General features: G+C 38.3%; 2 protein-coding genes across 2 annotated transcripts; both read right to left on the bottom strand.

Moving 5' to 3' along the window:
- Nucleotides 1-1,924: 1,924 nt before the first annotated feature.
- LOC148874972 (11S globulin seed storage protein Ana o 2.0101-like) lies at nt 1,925-4,231 on the bottom strand. Its single transcript, XM_088963938.1, has 4 exons — nt 3,516-4,231; nt 3,139-3,401; nt 2,584-3,021; nt 1,925-2,495 (listed from the first exon to the last, which is right to left on the bottom strand). Exons 1-4 carry the CDS (start codon nt 3,850-3,852, stop codon nt 2,103-2,105), a joined length of 1,431 nt encoding a protein of 476 aa, XP_088820064.1. The 5' UTR covers nt 3,853-4,231; the 3' UTR covers nt 1,925-2,102.
- A 16,824-nt stretch (nt 4,232-21,055) lies between these two features.
- LOC148874971 (11S globulin seed storage protein Ana o 2.0101-like) lies at nt 21,056-23,362 on the bottom strand. The gene is made up of 4 exons (XM_088963940.1): nt 22,647-23,362; nt 22,270-22,532; nt 21,715-22,152; nt 21,056-21,626 (listed from the first exon to the last, which is right to left on the bottom strand). The coding sequence occupies exons 1-4, from the start codon at nt 22,981-22,983 to the stop codon at nt 21,234-21,236; spliced, it is 1,431 nt and encodes a 476-aa protein (XP_088820066.1). The 5' UTR covers nt 22,984-23,362; the 3' UTR covers nt 21,056-21,233.
- Between the last annotated feature and the right edge of the window lie 845 nt (nt 23,363-24,207).

Below are 24,207 nucleotides of genomic sequence, written 5' to 3'. Positions count from 1 at the left end.
ACAAGATAAAGGAGGGCATGGTACTTCACATGATGCTTCACCAGAAGTAGATGATGACCAAGGTCAAGGAGATAAAGGTGTTACTTAAATAAAATAGTGATGTCAATAATTGCATAGCATTTTCAAAGTTATTGTAAATTTTTCTTTTCAATTTTACTTAAATTGTTAGTTTTTTCAATACCAATGTGGTTTTTTATTTTTAATTTTATTATATTATTTTTATATTTTATTCCATTTCCAATATTCCATTTGTATTGTTTAAATTCAAGTGATATAAATTTTCTAATTTTTTCTTTTCAGTTTGTTGTCTACTCGGTATTTTGTTAAGTATGTATTGTTAAATTTTTATTTTTCTCAAAATTTGTATCACTTAGAAAAAAATGAAAAAGAAAAAGTAATAGAAATTCCCAAAAATAGACTGGCCTAGATTAACCCAGGCCCACAACTTAGCTCAGCCCATGCCCATGAGCCAGCCTATAGCCTTCCCGACACAAGCTCATTTAGGCTCGTGTCATTGGTCGTGCCAGGCCTGACCTATGAAGGATCCTAGAAGAGGCAAGCACAACCCACGAAGGCCTGTGGACCAATACAGCACGACCCACTAAAGGATGGGCGGCCCATAAAATCATGTTGTGTTGGACCGACATGGCCCGATTTGCACCTCCATAGGGGAGTCTCATATTTGATTTGGGCTCAAGAGATTTAAGGCCCATCAAATATTTACTGCACAATCTTAAAGTTATGGGCTTGTGTGAAGGAATTTTCAAGCAAGACGAATTAATAATCACTTGCAAGTGGTCTTTTGTGAAGATGTAGTGGTTAAGATTCAGAAGTTTAGTTACGATGCAGCCATAGTTAATTTGATGGTTGGAAGTGCTGTGAGCTTACAAACAGATGATAATTTAGTGTTTGTGCGGAGTCGTCAATGATGAAAATTTTTGATGAGATTCTAGTCTGGGAAAAAGGAACTCTAATCCTGAATCTAGAATTTGGGATGAATTTGGGAAATTCCTTGGAGTTACATTTAGGATGGGAAGGACAACACTTAAGAATGGCTTACTGTCACAAGTGAAATTTTCACCACGCCATCAAGTGCCATCCATTGTGCCTACAGCTTGTCAATAGAGTGTCATTGTCTATGTCTTGGGTGGGGCTATACATGTAATTCGTATGGTGGAATGTCCATGGTATTTTTGTAATTATCAATATAATTTTTCAACATCCATGTTGTATCCTTTTGTCTCTCCCCCAGAAGCTTAAGTTAATATTTGATGGGAGGCCTTTAGAGAATTCATCATATAACATTTCCTATCTCTTTGCATTTATATTAAATTGAAGGGGACAAGTAAAACAATCCCATAGTTCATACAAAAATGGCTCCCGCTGACTTTCATAAAGTCAAATTTGAATAGGCCCAAATGGCTAGGGTTCCCTTGGGGTTACTCTTGGGGCCCAAATGGCTCCCGCTGACTTTCACAACCGAATTCACTATCAAATGCAATTCACTACCAAATGCAATGAACCGCTGAATCCATCAATCAAATAGAAGTTTCTATCTATTGTTGCGAAACCTAAGTCGCTCCTATATATTCCGCTATTGAAGCTTCAACACCATTGTTTTTTTCCATGTTGAACACAATCTTGACCACAGAATGGAGATCGCAAAATGAAGTTGAGGAGCGGCAAATCTTCTGTTATCTTGGCTTCGTCTGCCATCGCATTGGGTTTCAAGATTGTATTCTACTTTGTGTTCTATTTCATTTATATTTTGTGTTCTACTTTGCTTCATGCCTTGTTTTACTTGATGACCATCAGCATTAATTTGTACATACTTTTGAACCGGTGCAGCTGAAATTGTACTGCAAACAAACCCAGTAATTAAGTGCCTGACTCGGATTAACTCGGATTGGAGAACAAAACAAAATGACATAAAAAAAGGTTGTTTATTTGAGTGTAAATTAAAGCATCTACATTCACACAACTCGTACAAGCATTATTGTCAACCTTCCAACTCTATCAAGAGGTTGTTTATTGATTTTTCACTTTATTTAATTTCTCGACTGAACCGATTCTTTCCTCTAACAAAAAAACAGACAACCGGATTAAGCTGAAGGCTGCCCCCATGACCGTGACCTTGGACTTAACACCTCCATCTGATCTTGGTTGTACTTCAAATTTCTTGCTTCTTCTCTTGAGATCTGATATGAGTTCATCAACACCTCCTCTGGCATTGCCCGCATAATTGAGTTCCTTCCAGCAAGCGCGCTTCTCCATGCATTGTCACTGGTCTTGAAGGAGATCCACCTGAACTCTTCATTTACAGCTTGTGTCAACACTGCGAAGTTTTGTGGCACTACCAGAAGTTGACCTTCACATAGCTCGCCATCGAACACCAGGCTACCGTTCTCTCCAACGATTTGAGAACGAGCACTTCCTCTTGTAACATAGACCACAGCGTGTGCATTCAAATTCCAGTGTGGTGTAAGGATAGAATTCTGTCCAAAATCCAGTTACATTTCAGGAAGACAATTCCCAGAGATTTCAAAACAATTAAGATTAATGCAGATAATGTCTCACTCTTACCTTATTGAGTACTCCCATCTCAGCACTCAGTTGAAGATGGTGGAGGATGGGGAGATTCTGGCTGTTGAGACTGCTTAGCCGGCCTCCTTTGAACGAGTAAACATCTGCGCGGTAGGGGTCTTCTATGTTTTCCCTAAGCCTCATGTTGCAAAGGGCCTCCTCCAAGCCATTGTCCCTATCCCTCGATTGTTGTTGTTGTTCTTCTTCTTCTCTCATCTCTTGTGATCTTGGTGGTCTTATTACTTGAAGGCCATCACTGACTAGCACAATCTCACCTCTGTCATCGTCGTGGCCCTGTAACTTTCTCGCCGTTTTTGTGCTTACACCGAAAGCCTCAGCCAGTGTCTCAGTGTCAAAGCCGCTGAAAATGTTGTTTGTGGATTTCTGCTGGCTGGTGTTTTCTTGTTGATTCTCCTGGTTTCCGGCGAGTTGAAATTTCTACAATGTCAAGGACATACAAGAAAGAACAGTAATTGCTCAGTGTTAATGGATATGGAATAGACAACAATCGGTTTGAGTTGAATTCATGTATGTAAGATCTAATTGGTCTCTTACTCTGAGATTCTGATCGAGCTGGTTGGCATTGTTGCTAGTGTCGATGACAGTTACAGCAATGACTTGTGTATCACCATCGTTGTAACACCAATGGGCTACTCCAGCCGGATAGGCTATGACATCACCCTGGTGGAAGTTTCGGATCTTCTGATGAAAATCTTCATACCTCCGACTTCCTCCATTTCCTTCTGATTGTTGGGATTGCTGGAATGATTGGTATGTTTCAGGGCAACCGGGGAAGACAACTCCGGTAAAACCTCTACCTGTAAATCCATCAAAATGAATGAATGAATGATCAATCAAAATGGACTGATAATTAAGATAGAACTTTTAATTAGTAGCAAGGTAGAGAAGGTAATTTAATTTGAAGGGCGAACCTTGGACGATGTAGGTGAGCTTAGGAGCATTGGTGTATGAAGGCAAGAGGAGGCCTTTGGGTTCGATGACATGACGAATCACGGCAACGCCAGCGCATTTCAACTGTTGGTTTTTCTCTTCCCAGTACTCGGTGACCCCGCCTTCCGACTCAATCCGTGTATTGGGTTCGAGAGCCGAGAGGTCCTGAAGTTGACACTCTCTTTGCCCTCGGAACCGGCGTTGCTGTTGATGTTGCTGCCTTTGCCACGATTGCTGCGGAGAGTGCCTATAGGCTACACAGCCATGACACAAGACAAGAAAGCAGAGGGAGAGGAAAAGCAAAGCAGACTTGACCATGGTGAAGAGACCTTGTAGTGCTAGCTACTACTATTATCTAGTTTGGTGCATGCAGCGACTTAGATGGTTTGTATTTATAAGAGAGATGGACGAACAAGTGTTTGACACATCTTTTTTATTCTTGGTGAGAGAAGAGATAGCTTGTAGACATTCTTCGTGGTGCATGGCTGCCAGCCCCTAGTACTTGCCGCGTAACTATTTTAGCAAGGGCGGGTGGTCACAAACTTAGACTGCTCTTGACTCTTGACAGAAGAGGACAAACTCAGACTCTCGCTGTACAATGAGCGAAAGACAGTTTACCGGTGGAAAACAATACCATGACAGCATTCCATTTGGTCTCATATGATCAACGTATATAATTAGCTTGTGCTTTCGATCTGGGGTTTTCCTTCAATTGCTCAATAGGCTTTTAAAGGTGGCAAAATCCTCAAGGAAGCTGCTTTGTCTTATAAGATCTAGAGTTGAAGCTTAGTGTAGTATTTTCGTAATGAGAGAGCTTTCTTTGAAGGTTTGAAGAAGCTTTCAAAAGTGGCAAAATCATCTTTGAAGGTTTGAAGATGCGAAAAGCATAGGCTGTGTAAGAGATTCCTCTTTCTCTTTTTGGTGGAAGTGATAGATTTGAACGAGAGAGAGAGTAAAGCTTTCACAAACTTTAGCTAAATCTAATAAATATTGACCCATGGACCATTACTCAACCCCACCCTAACCCTAACCGTTTTCCATTAACCCTAATGGATCCCTTGACCCATATTGACCTACTACATTGATAGGTGGGTTAGGTGGGTCACATGGGTTAGAGTCAAAATTGTTGGCGTGACCATTACAGAATTCCATTTATTCTCATATTAAACATGAAACTAGTAGGGACCTGAGATTTATTAAGCGAAAGCTAAATAATAGAAATGGTCATTTACTAAAACACCCCATATAGTTTCATGGATCCACTAAAATCTATCATAGAGTATGTATTTTACTAAAACGCCACTTATAATTTGCAATGGATTTAATCTTTCTTCCATTAGATGATAGTGGAAAATGATAGTGTCGACTATAATGCTCATTTAAATAAATTTAATCAAACAAAAATAAAAATACCATTTTTACCCCTAATAAGACATGGGGAACCATTCTATTGGCTATATTTGGCCAATTTTGTTTTCTGTACAAAAAAGTGTTAAGGGTATTTATAGAATAAAAAATAACGGGCCTAATGGCAAAACAATCACTCCTTAATGAAAGGTTGATTAAGTAAATAAGTTGTAAAATATATGGGATATTTTAGTAAAATGAAAACTATAAAGTAGGTTTACGTAAATATGTAAAACTATAAGGTGTGTTCTAGAAAATTACTCTAATAGAAACACATAAGAGTATATAATTGTTCTATATTTTCAACTTTTTAAATAATTAATAAGTACTCATATTTTGTATAATGCTTTTAATAATTTTTTATAATACAAAAATAACAATAATTAATTTAGTTAGGTTTACTCATACAAAAATAACAATAATTATGTTATAATTATTTTTCTACTCTTCAGATTTTTTTTTAATTTCTTACATAACTTCTTTATTTTAACTAATTTAAAATATAGCTTTGTTAAATATTTTGTTACTTAAAATATTTAGTTATTTAAACACTTAAATAACATGTAAAATATTTAAATTCTAAAATATTAATTATTTATTGAATTTAAAAATTCATAAAATTATAATTTATACTATTATTACATAATTTCATTATTAATTATATAATATATTGAAATATTATTAATTTGAATATTATGTTATAATTATTTTTCTACTTTTAATAAATAATTTTTCTATGTCCTGCCAACACTAGGGCAAAGGCTAGTTTTTCTATGTCTGGGTACCTCATCTTGGTAGCGTGCAGGACTTTACTTACATAATAAACATGGTGTTGTACTTTTCCTACTTCTCTAACTAGGACCAAGTTGACTACTTCATCGCTTGCGGAGAGGTAGAGCTTAAGCTCGTCCCCGGTCTTAGGTCTAGTTAGCATGGGTGGTAAACTTAGGTATATCTTCAACTCATCAAAAGCGAGCTGACACTATTTGGTACACTAAAAATCCTAGTTCTTTTTTATTGCTTTGAAAAACAGTAAACACTTCCTAGCCAATTTAGACAAAAATCGGTTCAGGGTGGCTATTCGGCCAATCAACTTTTGGACTTCTTTAACCAAGCTAGGAGGTCGCATGTCTAGTACACTGCTTGGATTTTTTCTGGGTTTGCTTCGATGCCAAATTGGCTAACAATGTATCCAAGAAACTTACCCGATGTCACAACAAAGACACACTTGTATAGAACCTTTGTTTTGTTATGTCAGCTTGGTTTTGACTCTCCTTCACCTCCCACTCTCTATTGTGACAATGTGGATGCAACCCATTTTGCAACGAACCCTCTGTCCCATTCATGGACAAAGCACTCAATTCATGGATGAAGCACATGGAAATTGGCATTGACATTCAGTTCTTAATCTTCATGTCACTCAGAAGTGACTTTTGGTTCACCAAATCTCCTCCCAAGATCAAGTTGGTGATGCTCTCACAAAGGCTATATTAGGACCTAGATTGCCTTCACTTAAGGTTAAGCTCAATGTCACTCCATTACCATGCATTGAGCATGAGGAGGCATTTTAAGGAAAACCCACCTCTAAAAAGACACAAGAAAGATATCTCGATCAAGAAAACCAGATAAACGAATTCTATCATGATTATAGTGTTAAGTGATTTGTGATTAGTGATAAGTTGGGGGTGATCCCACTACAACTAGTACCCTCACTAAAGTCAACTAGGGGTATGTCAGCTGGCTGTAGGTCATTTCTGCCGAGCTCCATGTGCTCGAAGGCTTCTAGGAAGATGATGTTGGCCAAGCTCCTAGAGTCAACCAGGATCCTTTTTACTTCAAAATCATTGATTAACAGCTTTACTACCAAGGCATCATCGTGCGGATATTGTATTTCGTGAATGTCATCTTCTGTGAAGTAAATGACTTCTACTCTGTAGGGACGCTTTGGCAGGTTGTCGCTGTCACGGTGGAAGAAATTCTACTCTTCAAGGGAGAAATTATTATTGCAAAGGAATCATCAGTAAATTTCATTTTGGCACAAAAATCTATGGTGTAGAAATCGGTTCATGAAGAGGAAAAAATAAAAAGGGATAAGTAGACTATACTCCCCCTAAGAAAGTACTCTTAATCTAAATCTATTAGTGCAAGTATTGCACTGCAGTAGTAGTTGAACTCTTTCATTTATAATTAATCATTATGCATGCATTTATCTAGATATTTCTTTGAACGGCTTTGATAATAAGACATGCACTATTAAGTGGCTAAGTCAATGGGTACGCCACATTCTCCGCTGTGTTAGACAGTTGTATGCCCTTAGCTCCAATCAGAATTATGTACATTATGAATTTATTGTAAATAAATAAAGTACATATTTGATTCATGTTCCTGTGGTGTGTTTCTGTGTAATACCCTTAAACTGGACACTTATGAGACTCGTGTTAGTTTAGAATGTTCATAGCCGTTGGGTAAGTCTGGGGAGATTTATCCTGCCAAGGCTAACATTGGTGTGCTGTAAAATGTTGGGGTGGCCTGTCTCAGCCACCAGGGTGAGACCCAAGGCACATGTAGTAGAGGATTAATTGAATCTTTGAACTGAACCAGATTTCCAGTATTGCCCTAAACCTTGGAGATTGATGGGCAAAACTGAAAAAGTTACACATGACCCCTAGACTCGATTATGATACTACACTAGGTGTCGGATTGGGCTTTCTTTGATATGCCAATCAGTGATATCCTTAGCGGGGGTCAAAACCTGGGTATGTTGGGACAGTCTAAGAATTCATCTGAGTAGGTGATCATAGTGACAGGAGCAGCCCCTTTGTCGGACAAAGGTAATGATCGGGGATGTACTCTCTCTGATGGAAACCAAGACTGTCGGCAGTCGATTTCAATTGTTGAAATTTTGTTTTGAAAAATATATTTATATACTGATATACATATATATATATATATATATATATATATATATATATATATATATATATATATATATATATATATATATATATATATATATATATATATATATATATATATATTACGGTTTCTAAACGTTTGCAAAAGGTTTTAATTCCCAGGATCCATGTGAGCAGAGAGTGCAACACTGTTCCTTGCAACCGAGGGAGAGGTCCTCTCTTGTCAGACAGTGTTTGATCATTATGGGCTGAAAGGTTAAGTATAAGACCATTGAGGGTAAAACTTGATAGGCTAATCTTGCATCTGCCCACAGTCCCTGGGCGTTACAAGGCAGCTTGCAGCCTTTGGAGATATTCATATTCACATTCTCTTCAAAGCTGAAATCACAGAAGAAAGAATTCAGCAACTCTGCAAAAATTCTTTCTTGTTGCTTCCTTCCTACTGCTACCATATCTGCCAGTTCGATTTCCTATTCTCAATGGGGGTGATCAAGATTGGATCTTGATATCAGTCCTTTGTCAAAGGGCTGATTGAAAGTTGTGCTCACGTGCCGTCCAACTGATTCTTGTGAAGGATCCGGTTCTTTTGAAGAGCGTTGTTTATTCTGCTCCATCCTACATTGCGCCATCTTTTGTGGGAGCAGTCTTTGGTTCTTCCTTGGGTGTAAACACCTCCATTGGGAGATATTGTTTCTCCGTATCAGGTATATCCCTCTCCTACTATTTTTGTTCAGATTTGGTTCAATTCTTGGTTCAAGATTGATCCTTGAAAAATATGATATTTCTAAATTATGGAATACAATTCCCAGTAGGATGGAGAGAATTTTTTTTTTTAATTCACCCATTCTATTCCGCAAGATTCGAGCATCCATACGATGGATCTCTCATCCCTTCAGTGGTATCAAAGCCATGGTTCAAGTCTTGAACCGAATTGGATCAAATCTGAATCTACGCGAATGGGCAGAAGGCATTCTACCCGATTTGTGCAGATATAGGGTTTTTTTGGAAAATTTGTTTCCAGTTGATGGGCGATTGATCTGAAATTAAATTTTAAAAATCTGATTATTATTTAGAATTGTTCTTTATAATTTTCTTGATTTATGGATTGTTTGTACACATGGAGATCAAAATCTTGATTGGCGTAGTAAACCTGCGATTTTGTAGTTTCTTGATTTTTTTATTACATTTATCCTGTAAAATAATTTTTTTATTTTTTAGACTGAATGTATAGGCATTCGATCTGATGTAATATTAATAGAAATTTGGTTTCCTATTTATTTTAATTTGGATCGAAGATGGCGGCGCAAGGAAGGAGATTTCGCAGATGGGAGAATCGTTATCTGCGATTTGAAGTTTATGAAACTGCAAACTGTGATCTAACCTCTGTTTTGTAGGATGGATTGTGCGAACAGCCCTATCTGACTGATTCTTGTCATTCTCTTATCAGTATTTAATTTCAAATTAATTTCTTGAATTAAATCTTTAATTAAAGATCAAACCCTAGACCCATTCGAACCAGATTGGTCCAAACTGGTTGGACAAAATCTAGGGTTCAACCAAGGCTAAATGTCAACCCTAATTCTCCCACTAATGGGCCTAAGGATTGATAATTAATTGAATGTTTAATTTGGCCCAACCTATAAAGGCCCAATTTTAAATTGTTAAAACTACTAAAAGCCCACTTCGTAGATAAAACTGTATGGGCAGAACTGTTCAACCCTAATTTGGCCCATATACCTAGATAATATTAATGGTTAATATTATGAATTAAAAGTGGGCTTTAAAATGGGCTTTACAGATATTAATTGATTGGATCAATTCTTCCCTGCATGTGATGTATGGATGTGTGATGTGCTACGTTCATGGGCCATAAGTGCTTGGCCCGTGCTGATTCGATAGTGGCTCTTGCGCCCACCATGGCTGAATGCACATCATTGCCATGGTGTCCCTATTGTTCATTGGATGACCTCCCTTAGTGGTGGGCCCCACACCTTCTGAAGAGGAAACGTGCGAAATCCTAACTGATTTGGACCATCGAAATCTGGCTTTATGAAGGTCAGTGGGAGCCACTTTGGTTCGACATAAATTAAATTAGGGCATAATTTTTCGTTCCCTCCAGCAAATATGAGTGCATGTGATAGGGAGATTCATGCGATGAACTCTCTAAAGGCCTTCCATCATTAGCATGAGGATGGGTCCTTCAGTAATGGGGAAATGCACCAGAAAATGGGCTATCCATTTGTTGTTGGGATTGTTTGAGTGTTTCATAAGATGATAGGGGCGTCATAGACCGATGTGGGAGGGGCTTCACCAAAAAATGGGAACTCTCTCACGGTACCTTGAAGTTCACGAATATGATGGGTAAGCACTCATTGGACAGAAAGGTTTACCCCAAAATAGTTATGAACCTTGTCTGGCAAAGGCCAAAGGGAAATCTCTTATGATGAGTGAATATGAACCTTCACAAAAAGGTGGTGGGGTTTTGCAGCTGAAACAGTTGGCTTCATGCACCCTATGTGGTCTCCACATTTCCAGAGACAAGTCACTGTCTCCGTCACTGAGATAGGAGGAAAATCTCAGAGATGAACAAATGGGAATGGAACATAGATTAAAATCCATATCTATGTAATGAACATGAATCAAAATAGGTTGTGGACTAATGTTTGTTGTTTTATCAGAAAATGGCAAATAGACAATTTGCAAAGCTTCTTGACGACAACAAATTTAAGGGTCTGAACTATGTCGACTGGTACCGTAACCTCATGCTGGTCCTAACTTCCGAGAAGTTGGATAAGGTAGCCAAAAATCCTGCCCCGGACCATCCGGGTGATAGGGCTTCTGAGGGTCTACAGCTAAGGCATAGGGAATCTCTTTCATGACCTCAATCTCTTCAGGAGTCTTGGGAGACATACCCTTGGAGAGAGTGACTTCGTGCCTGAAAGGAACATTTCCTTTCTTAGAGTTCTCTATATTGTATCTTTTGACAATCTTATCAATGTAAGTAGACTGGGATAATCCTATTATCCTCTTCGATCTATCTCTATAGAGTCGAAGTTCCAATATGTAGGAGGCTTCTCCAAGAACTTTCATGGAGAAATGCTGCAAACGCTACACTTTCATCATATTTAATATTCCTACATCATTCCCAATGAGTACAATGCCATCTACATAAAGAACCAGAAACATATTCGTGAACCTACATCATTCCCAAGATCAATGTTCCAGCTCCTAGAAACTTGCTTAAGTCCATATATGGATCAATTAACTTTACATATCATATATTTCTGACTTGTGGCTATGAAACCTTGCAGTTGCTGGCTTTTAATCTAAATTGATTTGTGTTTACTACATAGATATGGCTTTTAATCCATGTTCCATTTCCATTTGTTCGTCTCTGAGACTTCCCTCCTTTCTTAGTGATGGAGACTGTGAGGTATGTCTCTAGAAATGTGGGAAATCACATACAATGCATGGAGCCAACTGTTTCAACTGCATAACCCCACCACCTTCTGTAAATGATCATATTCACTCATCTTATGAGCTTTCCCTTTGGCCTCTGTCAAACAAGATTCACTACCATTTTAGGTTAAACCTTTCTATCCAATAAGTGCTTACCCATCATATTCGTGAACGCCAAGGTACCATGAGAGAGTCTTCCATTTTAGGACAAGCCCCTCCCTCGGCTACAAGGTACAGTGTTGCACTCTCTACTTATATGGATCTTGAGAATTAAACCCTTTTGCAAGCAATTTGAAACCATATATATATATATATATATATTGCAAAAACAAATTTCAAACACATTCAAAATCCACGGCCGGTATTTAGGTTTCCATCAGAGAGAGTGCATTCCCTGATCATTCACGTTGTCCGACAAATGGGTTGATCCTATCACTATGATCACCCACTCAGTTGAATTCTTGGATTGTCCCAACATACCCAGGTTCGGAACCAATGCTTTTCCCTCTATTGATTTAAACTTACCCACCAAGGCAGTTTCAGTCAAATTGGTTTAAGCGAAGCCGCCCTCCCCTGCCACCTTAGCTAAAGACCCCATTTTTACCTAATTAAATTCTAAAATTAATTTCTACTTTATCAACACTTAATAAAATTGCACATCTAATATTTGAACTTCTAAAAATAATATAAGTTATATTTGTATTATTAAACATTTTATTGATGAAAAATGACTTTTACAAAAAAAAAGTTTTATTAGACTTGAATGGACATATACTGGCCCTACAATTGCTACAAGTATTTTAAATACTTTACATATGTTGCACTCTCTACTTACATGGATCCTGAGAATTAAACCCTTTTGCAAACAATTTGCAACCATATATATATATATATATATATATTGCAAAAACAAATTTCAAACACATTCAAAATCCACTGCTAGTAGTTTAGGTTTCCATCAGAGAGAGTGCATTCCCTGATCATTCACATTGTCCGACAAATGGGCTGATCCTATCACTATGATCACCCACTCAGTTGAATTCTTGGATTGTCCCAACATACCCATGTTCGGAACCAATGCTTTTCCCTCTATTGATTTAAACTTACCCACCAAGGCAGTTTCAGTCAAATTGGTTTAAGCGAAGCCACCCTCCCCTGCCACCTTAGCTAAAGACCCTGTTTTTACCAAATTAAATTCTAAATTTAATTTCTACTTTATCAACACTTAATAAAATTGCACATCTAATATTTGGACTTCTAAAAATAATATAAGTTACATTTGTATTATTAAACATTTTATTGATGAAAATTGACTTTTACAAAAAAAAAAATAAGTTTTATTAGACTTGAATGGACACATACTGGCCCTACAATTGCTACAAGTATTTTAAATACTTTACATACTTGTGGAGTTAAATATATAAAGTTTTTTTCTACTAGTTTTGATAATGCTACTAATAATAATTCAACAATAAGTATTTTAGATCTCAATTAAAACCATGTTTAAATGGTAAATTGTTTCATATTAGATGCGCATGTCATATCTTAAACTTATGTGTTCAGTATGCTTTAAATATTGTTTCTCATCATATTTCTAAAATTAGAAATTTTATTATATATATGTTTAAATGGTAAATCATTCCACCTAGACTATGTTAGAAAGTTGTATTTCATACAAAGATACTCTTACTAATTTTTAAAATGAAAAAATGCCACATGATTTTATAACTAATGGTGACTAGGAAATGAAAGTTTGTATAAAAGACATTTTACAATTTTTTTATGATAGAGCTAATGAATTTCTCATTGTTTATTACCCAATTTCTTGTATTTTAGTTAATCTTTTATTTATGATTAGTGAATATTTTGCAAAATATAGAATTAATTTAAATTTTAAAAGTATTATTGAAATAATGGAAATTAATTTTAATAAATATTGAGAAAATATTTCTCCTCTATATTGTTGAGCTACAACATTAGATCCTAGGATTAGGAAACATGTTTTAGATGTTTTACTTAAATCATATTGTGAAAATATTAATAATGATATTGGAAATAAAAAAGAGGAAATTAATAATTTATTATTTAAAATGTATAGTTTATATGAATCTCAATCGTGAAGGCATAGGAAAACTTGGACTTTAATGAATAAAATGTCAAAATCTATTACCACTTTATCATCAAGTTCATTTGTTTAACGTAATTTTAATTTAGAAGTTAATGTTTCTTGCCGCCATGGCACATGACCTACTATCCCCTCCAATGTCTACAATTCCATAAAAGTCTTGTTTTAGTGTTGGTATTATGGTGTTGAATAAGAGAAGCTGCATGAATGATAAAAATTTGGAGATGTGCATATACTTGAAAGATTGGAATAGATGATGAAAATTATCTAACTCTTGCTAATAACTTTACCAGACTTTTGGTGGTAGGATCCAACACCTTTCTGACCATGTTATTGTATGGTTTCTTAAAGGATGGGGAGGCAATCACCAAGTTCTCAAAATTAGATCTCCAAGTGAGAGTGGGAGGGAAATGTGTGAGGGAGAGAGAAAGTTTGCTTCATACCTATCTAGTAGGTGAATTTGAAGGCTCTCAACCCAATGTCTCAGAGGTTAACAGTTGTGTTTCCAAGGTGTGGAAGGATGAAAGTGATGTTGTGGTAAGGGCATTGGCTAGCAGCCGGTTCCTTTTTATGTTTGCATATGAAATGGAGTTCGAGAATGGAGAGAGGTTTCTTGTTGAAAGAATCAAGGAAATGGTTGATCAGGTGTTTTGGGTTGCCTTTGCATGTGAAATGCACTCAGAGGCTTTGTAGAGGTAGATCTGGGGAGTCTGAGATGGCAGAAGCTCGACTTTGTTAGTCTTGTGCTTTGGGTGCATACTTGCTATGATTTCCCGAAATTGCTTATGGTAGAAGTTGTAGGGGATGTCTTCATCGTTAGAGTTGAAGCAATGAGAAATCCATCCCATGGACGCCAAAGATTGCGGAATAAGGGGCGAATTTCAAAAATTTTTCTCTCCCTTCAACTGGGAATCACATTCCCTATTTAGAAAATCATATTTTCAATGATCATTCTTGAAACTTAAACTAAACCAGATCTGAACCAAAAGGAATAGGAGAGAATAATACCTGATACGGAGAAGTAATATCTCCCAACGAAGGTGTTCACGCCCAAGGAAGGGCCCAAAGACTGCTCCCACTGAAGATGACGCAGTGCAGGATGGAGCAGAATCAGTAGTGTTCTTCCCCAAGAACTCTGTCCTTCGCAAGAATCAGTAGAATGGTACGTGAGCACAGCTTCCTTCTCAATCCTTTCTCAAAGAACTGATGTCAATATCCAATCTTGACTTCTCCCACAACTGGAGATCGAACTGGCAAACAGGGCGTCAAGAACAGGGAGGCGGCAAGAGAGTATTCGCAGGGTGCAGAATTCTCTCTTCTTGATTTCAGCACTAAAGAGGATCTGATGTATCTTTTGGTCTCTCTCAAGGCTGCCGCCCCCTCCTTCTTTTGTTAACTTAAAAGATCAGCTCCTAATCTCATTAGGAGGTGCTTATCCAATCATATTTGGATCAGCCTTTTCTTCTAGTGATAAGGATAAACCCTTATCTTATCTGCAGATTAGATTAGCTTTCTCCCAATCCCATTAGGAGGTTTCTAGATCTGAATCACATTCAATCTGTACTCTCTGAGTGGATAGGATTAAGACCCTATCCTATCTGCTAATCCATCTCAGAATTCGCCCCTTTAATTAACTAAATAAATAGCCCAGTTCGAAATGGGCTTTAGGCCCATTAAGCTTACGTGCTCACTTAACCTTCCTAACTGCTGCCCAGTTGGGCTTCCTTGTATGGCGTGGGACCCAAGCATTGATCTACACATCAGCCACATGGGTTCGGCCCAGCCTTTGTTACAAGGCCTGGTCGAATACATTGTTAAAGACAGTGCACCCCCTGAAACCCATCGAATGGGCTCTATGGGCCCAACACTTACCCTAAGAGGTCCCTGGGCCAAGCCACCTTGTAACACCCAGGGACTGTGGGCAGATGCAAGATTAGCCCATCAGGTATTATCCTCAATGGTCTTACACTTAACCTCTCAGCCCTTAATGATCATACACTGCTCGACAAGAGAGGACCTCTCCCTCGGCTGCAAGGAACAGTGTTGCACTCTCCACTTATATGGATCCCGAGAATTAAAACCTTTTTGCAAATATTTTAGAAACCATAATATATATACTTTCATATCTCATATAAAATATACTTTGCAAAACAAATCTCAACGGTTGAAATCGGCTGCCGGCAGTCTTGGTTTCCAACAGTGAGAGTGCATCCCCGATCATTACCTTTGTCCGACAAAGGGCTGATCCTGTCACTATGATCACCCACTCAGATGAATTCTTGGATTGTCCCAACATACCCAGGTTTTGAACCCGCTAAGGATCTCACTGATTGGTACATCAAAGACAACCCGATCCGACACCTAGTGCAGTATCATAATCGAGTCTAGGGGTCGGGTGTAACTTTCCAATTTTGCCCATCAATCTCCAAGGTCCAGGGCAATATTGGAAATCTGGTCCAGTTCAAAAATTCAATTAATCTCACACTGTATATGCCTAGGCTCTCACCCCGGTAGCTGAGACAAGCCACCCCAACCGACTTGGTGGCACCACAGTGTCAGCCTTGTCAGGATAGTTCTCCCCAGACCGACCCACTGGCTATGAACATTCTAAACTAACACGAGTCTCAATAAGTGTTCAGTTTAAGGGTATTACACAGAAACATACCAAGGGAACATGAATCAAATATGCACTTTTATTCATTTACAATAAACTCATAAAGTACATCAATTTTGACTGAAGCTAAAGGCATACAAAACTGTCTAACAAGAGTAGTGCTAATAGGCCTTACATCCCTCTTCGGTTCTGGTGTTTGCAACAATAAAAGGGTGGTGGTAGATAAGGCCTTGGTATCAAATGAAGCCCTAGGCAATGGCCCAGGAGGATGTCTTAAGAGCAACCGTTTGCCTTTCTCTATTTCATAGGTGGCTCTAGAGGAAAGGGAAGGGGGGAATTCGAGAAGAAGATGTAATTATTGGAATCATCCTCGGCACCGACATTGGGGAAGGGGGTCGTTTGATGGTGGAACAAATCAATTAGTTGGTGCCCTTAGACATTGTGAATGATGATCGGCAAGTGGGGCTCATGCTAGAGTCTTTTGAATTTTTTGAATTCCTCTATTGCGACATCTGAGGAAATTGCGTATCCGGTTGCCGAGATTGTAGGGGTTCTAGGTTTGCCATCAGGGGAGTTAATTGAGACGCGAAACCCAGTTCATGGTGGCTTGGTCATTTCTAATGGATTCTCGAATTATGAGAGTAGGGGCAGAACTAGTATGTTGATACCAAAATTCAACAACTAATTTGGGGTCGTTTAAAGTCACTATGGCCCCAAGAAGAGCAAAGATGCACACTAACTTGATAAGAAACCTAAGAAAATTGTTACTACCTAAAGGGGTGGAAAAGAAGGCTGGTTTGAAAGTTTTGTGCAAAAAGAAATCAAATAGGAGGGTTTGGTATGCAGTGGAGCTAGCCAATGGGGGGAGAAAATAGCTCAAGCTCTATTCCCATGCTAGAGAGTGGGGAGCTAGATGTTATAGTAGCGATGTCATAGGGTAGGAGAAAAGTAGAAGAAGAGGCGGCCACTCTGGTTCCAGACGGAGAGACAAGGGGGCAGAGGTGGGTGAATTTTGTTGATAGAGAACCAAAGGCCATAAGTTTTGTGGATAATCTAGTTGAGTGAGAAATCCAAGTGGAAATGACTTGTGGGCTATTCTTTTCAGGTGGTGAAGCCCAGGTAAGAGAAGCGTTGTGAAGTTTTGAATTGGCATCGAGGAAAGATAGGGAAAGGGAAAAGGAAGGGAGTGTTAAAAAGGATGATTGGGAGAGCAATGCTTCGCTTGAAGAGGATGACATAGTGTTCATGTTCAGTGGCCTAAAGAAGAAAGCTGAGAAGTTTGATACATTATTACGTCGATGCATCAATTAAAGAAGATTTAGGGAAGGGTAAGTCGATTAGAGGCAAAGGCATGGGTGGTAGACATCGGGTTTCGAGCTAGAATGTCAGTCGCTATAGGGTGTGTAGGTTGGAGTGTTAACCCTAGGGAGAGCATAGGAAATTTTTACTGATGTTGGTTTTTTTCTTCATGAGCAATTTGTTTTGTTGTGTGGAGTTGGGCGAGATTTTGAGTCTCCTTTTACCTGGTTTTGTTTTGGGATTTTTGAGTCTCCTTTTCTCTCAAGTAGAATTTTGATCCTCATTGTATTTCTCCTTTCTCTCTTTGTTTTGTTTTATTTAATTTATTTATAAAAAATTAGACTACAAGATAAAGGAGGACATGGCACTTCACATGATGCTTCACCAGAAGTAGATGATGACCAAGGTCAAGGAGATAAAGGTGTTACTTAAATAAAATAGTGATGTCAATAATTGTATAGCATTTTTAAAGTTATTGTAAATTTTTCTTTTCAATTTTACTTAAATTGTTAGTTTTTTCAATACCAATGTGATTTTTTATTTTTAATTTTATTATATTACTTTTATATTTTATTCCATTTCCAATATTCCATTTGTATTGTTTAAATTCAAGTGAGATAAATTTTCTAATTTTTTCTTTTCAGTTTGTTGTCTACTCGGTATTTTGTTAAGTATGTATTGTTAAATTTTTATTTTTCTCAAAATTTGTATCACTTAGAAAAAAAATGAAAAAGAAAAAGTAATAGAAATTCCCAAAAAAAGACTGGCCTAGATTAACCCAGGCCCACAACTTAGCTCATCCCATGCCCATGAGCCAGCCTATAGCCTTCCCGACATAAGCTCATTTAGGCTCGTGTCATTGGTCGTGCCAGGCCTGACCTATGAAGGATCCTAGAAGAGGCAAGCACAACCCACGAAGGCCTGTGGACCAATACAGCACGACCCACTAAAGGATGGGCGGCCCATAAAATCATGTTGTGTTGGCCCGACATGGCCCGATTTGCCCCTCAATAGGGGAGTCCCATATTTGATTTGGGCTCAAGAGATTTAAGGCCCATCAAATATTTACTGCACAATCTTAAAGTTATGGGCTTGTGTGAAGGAATTTTCAAGCAATACGAATTAATAATCACTTGCAAGTGGTCTTTTGTGAAGATGTAGTGGTTAAGATTCAGAAGTTAAGTAGTTACGATGCAGCCAGGGTTAATTTGATGGTTGGAAGTGTTGTGAGCTTACAAACAGATGATAATAATTTAGTGTTTGTGCGGAGTCGTCAATGATGAAAAGTTTTGATGAAATATTAGTCTGGGCAAAAGGAACTCTAATCCTGAATCTAGAAGGCCTACAACCTCAGGCCTATTGTGGATATCAGGGAAGAACTTAATGATCATAACCCTAGTTGCATTGATAAAAAAGGTGGAATTTGGGATGAATTTGGGAAATTCATTTAGGAAGGGAAGGAAAACACTTGAGAATGGCTTAGTGTCACAAGTGGACTATTCACCACGCCATCAAGTGCCATCCACTGTGCCTACAGCTTGTCAATAGAGTGTCATTGTCTATGTCTTGGGTGGGGCTATACATGTAATTAGTATGGAGGAATGTCAATGGCATTTTTGTAATTATCAATATAATTTTTCAACATCCATGATGTATCCTTTCGTCTCTCCTCTAGAAGCTTAAGTTAGTATTTGATGGGAGGCCTTTAGAGAATTCATCATATGACATTTCCTATCTCTTTGCACTTATATTAAATTGGAGGGGACAAATAAAACAATCCCTTACTTCATACCCTTGGGCCAAATTCGATTTTGAGCCACCAAAATTGTGACCCATGGGGCAAAGATTAGACCCCATCAAACCTTTGGTTCGGCCCAACTAGTTTGGACCAAACTAGGTCAAATCGGCCTTGGGTTTGGTGTCCAAGACATGCAACAATCATTTGAATATAATCTGAAATTTAATCAGCTGAAAATTGAAAATCAATTATAGCAAATAAATGATAAACTAGGGCTACCAGTGTGATGGTCCGAATCTGATCCGGATGAACTGCAAACCTGCAAAAAAACTGTTAATTGCATTGTAGTTTTTCCACAAAACTTTCTTCTTCTCCTCCGCGTGCTCTAACAGGTCTTCTGATGTAAAAAAATAGAAAAATCCTAATTTTCTATTACTTACATCAGAAAAAACCTAATACAATTTTTCTAAAAAGAAAAAAATTATTACAGACCAATAATCAAATAATAATTTTCTCGGGTTCGTGGATCTTGGCGCCATAAAAGAATTCTTTCTCCATCACACAAACAGCCCAATAACCAAAGAAATCATAGTAGAACAATTCTAAATTATATCAGAAAATAATCCTAAAAATTTCAAGTCAATTCGTCCAAAACAAAGAACCGATTTCTCAAAAAACTGCAAGCTGCTCAAATTTGGCCAGACTAGTTCTGCCGATTTGAACTTGGTTCAAATCTGATCTTTCTCGATTCAAGACTGAACCTGGCTCTGATACAACCGAAGGAAGGAGTAATCCATTATATGGATGGCCGAACCATACTGGATGGTAGCACAAATTTTCAAAAAAATTCCTTTCGCCTTCCGACAGTCGAATTCTTAGTTTTAGAAAAACTGCATTTTTTAATGATCGTTGTTGCATCGAAATCAGAAAAAATCTGAAACTAAAAGGAAGGGAGGAGCATAACTGATGCGGAATCCATAGATGTAGCTCCCAATGTGGTAGTTGATGCCCAAACCGAATCCCAAAACCAGCTTCCACTGAAGATGGTGCAACTTTGAATGAAGTCGAATCAACAACAGTTTTCAGCAAAACTACAATCCAATAGTATATGTTAAACAAGGGAGGTGAGCATGAATTTTCTCTACAATTTTCTTACAAAATTCAGAGAATGAACTGATAAAAAATTAGTCCAAGGGGAGATTGAATTAAGGTTTCTGGCAGTAAGAGCAGAGAGTGAGTCAAAAATAAAGAATGTAATCTGGAGCAGTTCCATTCTCTCTTTTCATAAGCCTTAAGGAGCACTACTCCTAATCGAATTAAGAGATTCGTAGTAAAACTCCTAATTGAATTATGAGATTTGTAATGGATTTAGATTCTATCAGAGGATAAGACTTATCCTCTAATGAGAATGGGTGTTCTAAACCCATATCCAAACTCATATTCACCCAAGTCAAGCAGTCATGTGACAACTTGGTTAATCTCATTAATCATGATCTTTAGGCCCATATCCAAGGCCCGACCAAATTCACTATCAAATGCAATTCACTACCAAATGCAATGAACCGCTGAATCCATCAATCAAATAGAAGTTTCTATCTATTGTTGCGAAACCTAAGTCGCTCCTATATATTCCGCTATTGAAGCTTCAACACCATTGTTTTTTTCCATGTTGAACACAATCTTGACCACAGAATGGAGATCGCAAAATGAAGTTGAGGAGCGGCAAATCTTCTGTTATCTTGGCTTCGTCTGCCATCGCATTGGGTTTCAAGATTGTATTCTACTTTGTGTTCTATTTCATTTATATTTTGTGTTCTACTTTGCTTCATGCCTTGTTTTACTTGATGACCATCAGCATTAATTTGTACATACTTTTGAACCGGTGCAGCTGAAATTGTACTGCAAACAAACCCAGTAATTAAGTGCCTGACTCGGATTAACTCGGATTGGAGAACAAAACAAAATGACATAAAAAAAGGTTGTTTATTTGAGTGTAAATTAAAGCATCTACATTCACACAACTCGTACAAGCATTATTGTCAACCTTCCAACTCTATCAAGAGGTTGTTTATTGATTTTTCACTTTATTTAATTTCTCGACTGAACCGATTCTTTCCTCTAACAAAAAAACAGACAACCGGATTAAGCTGAAGGCTGCCCCCATGACCGTGACCTTGGACTTAACACCTCCATCTGATCTTGGTTGTACTTCAAATTTCTTGCTTCTTCTCTTGAGATCTGATATGAGTTCATCAACACCTCCTCTGGCATTGCCCGCATAATTGAGTTCCTTCCAGCAAGCGCGCTTCTCCATGCATTGTCACTGGTCTTGAAGGAGATCCACCTGAACTCTTCATTTACAGCTTGTGTCAACACTGCGAAGTTTTGTGGCACTACCAGAAGTTGACCTTCACATAGCTCGCCATCGAACACCAGGCTACCGTTCTCTCCAACGATTTGAGAACGAGCACTTCCTCTTGTAACATAGACCACAGCGTGTGCATTCAAATTCCAGTGTGGTGTAAGGATAGAATTCTGTCCAAAATCCAGTTACATTTCAGGAAGACAATTCCCAGAGATTTCAAAACAATTAAGATTAATGCAGATAATGTCTCACTCTTACCTTATTGAGTACTCCCATCTCAGCACTCAGTTGAAGATGGTGGAGGATGGGGAGATTCTGGCTGTTGAGACTGCTTAGCCGGCCTCCTTTGAACGAGTAAACATCTGCGCGGTAGGGGTCTTCTATGTTTTCCCTAAGCCTCATGTTGCAAAGGGCCTCCTCCAAGCCATTGTCCCTATCCCTCGATTGTTGTTGTTGTTCTTCTTCTTCTCTCATCTCTTGTGATCTTGGTGGTCTTATTACTTGAAGGCCATCACTGACTAGCACAATCTCACCTCTGTCATCGTCGTGGCCCTGTAACTTTCTCGCCGTTTTTGTGCTTACACCGAAAGCCTCAGCCAGTGTCTCAGTGTCAAAGCCGCTGAAAATGTTGTTTGTGGATTTCTGCTGGCTGGTGTTTTCTTGTTGATTCTCCTGGTTTCCGGCGAGTTGAAATTTCTACAATGTCAAGGACATACAAGAAAGAACAGTAATTGCTCAGTGTTAATGGATATGGAATAGACAACAATCGGTTTGAGTTGAATTCATGTATGTAAGATCTAATTGGTCTCTTACTCTGAGATTCTGATCGAGCTGGTTGGCATTGTTGCTAGTGTCGATGACAGTTACAGCAATGACTTGTGTATCACCATCGTTGTAACACCAATGGGCTACTCCAGCCGGATAGGCTATGACATCACCCTGGTGGAAGTTTCGGATCTTCTGATGAAAATCTTCATACCTCCGACTTCCTCCATTTCCTTCTGATTGTTGGGATTGCTGGAATGATTGGTATGTTTCAGGGCAACCGGGGAAGACAACTCCGGTAAAACCTCTACCTGTAAATCCATCAAAATGAATGAATGAATGATCAATCAAAATGGACTGATAATTAAGATAGAACTTTTAATTAGTAGCAAGGTAGAGAAGGTAATTTAATTTGAAGGGCGAACCTTGGACGATGTAGGTGAGCTTAGGAGCATTGGTGTATGAAGGCAAGAGGAGGCCTTTGGGTTCGATGACATGACGAATCACGGCAACGCCAGCGCATTTCAACTGTTGGTTTTTCTCTTCCCAGTACTCGGTGACCCCGCCTTCCGACTCAATCCGTGTATTGGGTTCGAGAGCCGAGAGGTCCTGAAGTTGACACTCTCTTTGCCCTCGGAACCGGCGTTGCTGTTGATGTTGCTGCCTTTGCCACGATTGCTGCGGAGAGTGCCTATAGGCTACACAGCCATGACACAAGACAAGAAAGCAGAGGGAGAGGAAAAGCAAAGCAGACTTGACCATGGTGAAGAGACCTTGTAGTGCTAGCTACTACTATTATCTAGTTTGGTGCATGCAGCGACTTAGATGGTTTGTATTTATAAGAGAGATGGACGAACAAGTGTTTGACACATCTTTTTTATTCTTGGTGAGAGAAGAGATAGCTTGTAGACATTCTTCGTGGTGCATGGCTGCCAGCCCCTAGTACTTGCCGCGTAACTATTTTAGCAAGGGCGGGTGGTCACAAACTTAGACTGCTCTTGACTCTTGACAGAAGAGGACAAACTCAGACTCTCGCTGTACAATGAGCGAAAGACAGTTTACCGGTGGAAAACAATACCATGACAGCATTCCATTTGGTCTCATATGATCAACGTATATAATTAGCTTGTGCTTTCGATCTGGGGTTTTCCTTCAATTGCTCAATAGGCTTTTAAAGGTGGCAAAATCCTCAAGGAAGCTGCTTTGTCTTATAAGATCTAGAGTTGAAGCTTAGTGTAGTATTTTCGTAATGAGAGAGCTTTCTTTGAAGGTTTGAAGAAGCTTTCAAAAGTGGCAAAATCATCTTTGAAGGTTTGAAGATGCGAAAAGCATAGGCTGTGTAAGAGATTCCTCTTTCTCTTTTTGGTGGAAGTGATAGATTTGAACGAGAGAGAGAGTAAAGCTTTCACAAACTTTAGCTAAATCTAATAAATATTGACCCATGGACCATTACTCAACCCCACCCTAACCCTAACCGTTTTCCATTAACCCTAATGGATCCCTTGACCCATATTGACCTACTACATTGATAGGTGGGTTAGGTGGGTCACATGGGTTAGAGTCAAAATTGTTGGCGTGACAATTACAGAATTCCATTTATTCTCATATTAAACATGAAACTAGTAGGGACCCGAGATTTATTAAGCGAAAGCTAAATAATAGAAATGGTCATTTACTAAAACACCCCATATAGTTTCATGGATCCACTAAAATCTATCATAGAGTATGTATTTTACTAAAACGCCACTTATAATTTGCAATGGATTTAATCTTTCTTCCATTAGATGATAGTGGAAAATGATAGTGTCGACTATAATGCTCATTTAAATAAATTTAATCAAACAAAAATAAAAATACCATTTTTACCCCTAATAAGACATGGGGAACCATTCTATTGGTTATATTTGGCCAATTTTGTTTTCTATACAAAAAAGTGTTAAGGGTATTTATAGAATAAAAAATAACGGGCCTAATGGCAAAACAATC

Source organism: Nelumbo lutea, chromosome 1, assembly GCF_056320005.1.
Source record: "Nelumbo lutea isolate HS-2025 chromosome 1, American lotus-T2T, whole genome shotgun sequence".
NCBI classification, from domain to species: Eukaryota; Viridiplantae; Streptophyta; class Magnoliopsida; order Proteales; family Nelumbonaceae; genus Nelumbo; species Nelumbo lutea.
This window is presented reverse-complemented; position numbering and strand designations above follow the sequence as displayed.

Excerpts from the sequence above, each read along its gene's own strand:
- LOC148874972 (XM_088963938.1), bottom strand. The coding sequence starts at position 3,852 with ATGGTCAAGTCTGCTTTGCTTTTCCTCTCCCTCTGCTTTCTTGTCTTG. Across the intron at positions 3,022-3,138 it reads AGCTCGATCAGAATCTCAGA|AAATTTCAACTCGCCGGAAA; the intron begins GTAAGAGACCAA and ends TTGACATTGTAG. Across the intron at positions 2,496-2,583 it reads AGATGGGAGTACTCAATAAG|AATTCTATCCTTACACCACA; the intron begins GTAAGAGTGAGA and ends GATTTTGGACAG.
- LOC148874971 (XM_088963940.1), bottom strand. The coding sequence starts at position 22,983 with ATGGTCAAGTCTGCTTTGCTTTTCCTCTCCCTCTGCTTTCTTGTCTTG. Across the intron at positions 22,153-22,269 it reads AGCTCGATCAGAATCTCAGA|AAATTTCAACTCGCCGGAAA; the intron begins GTAAGAGACCAA and ends TTGACATTGTAG. Across the intron at positions 21,627-21,714 it reads AGATGGGAGTACTCAATAAG|AATTCTATCCTTACACCACA; the intron begins GTAAGAGTGAGA and ends GATTTTGGACAG.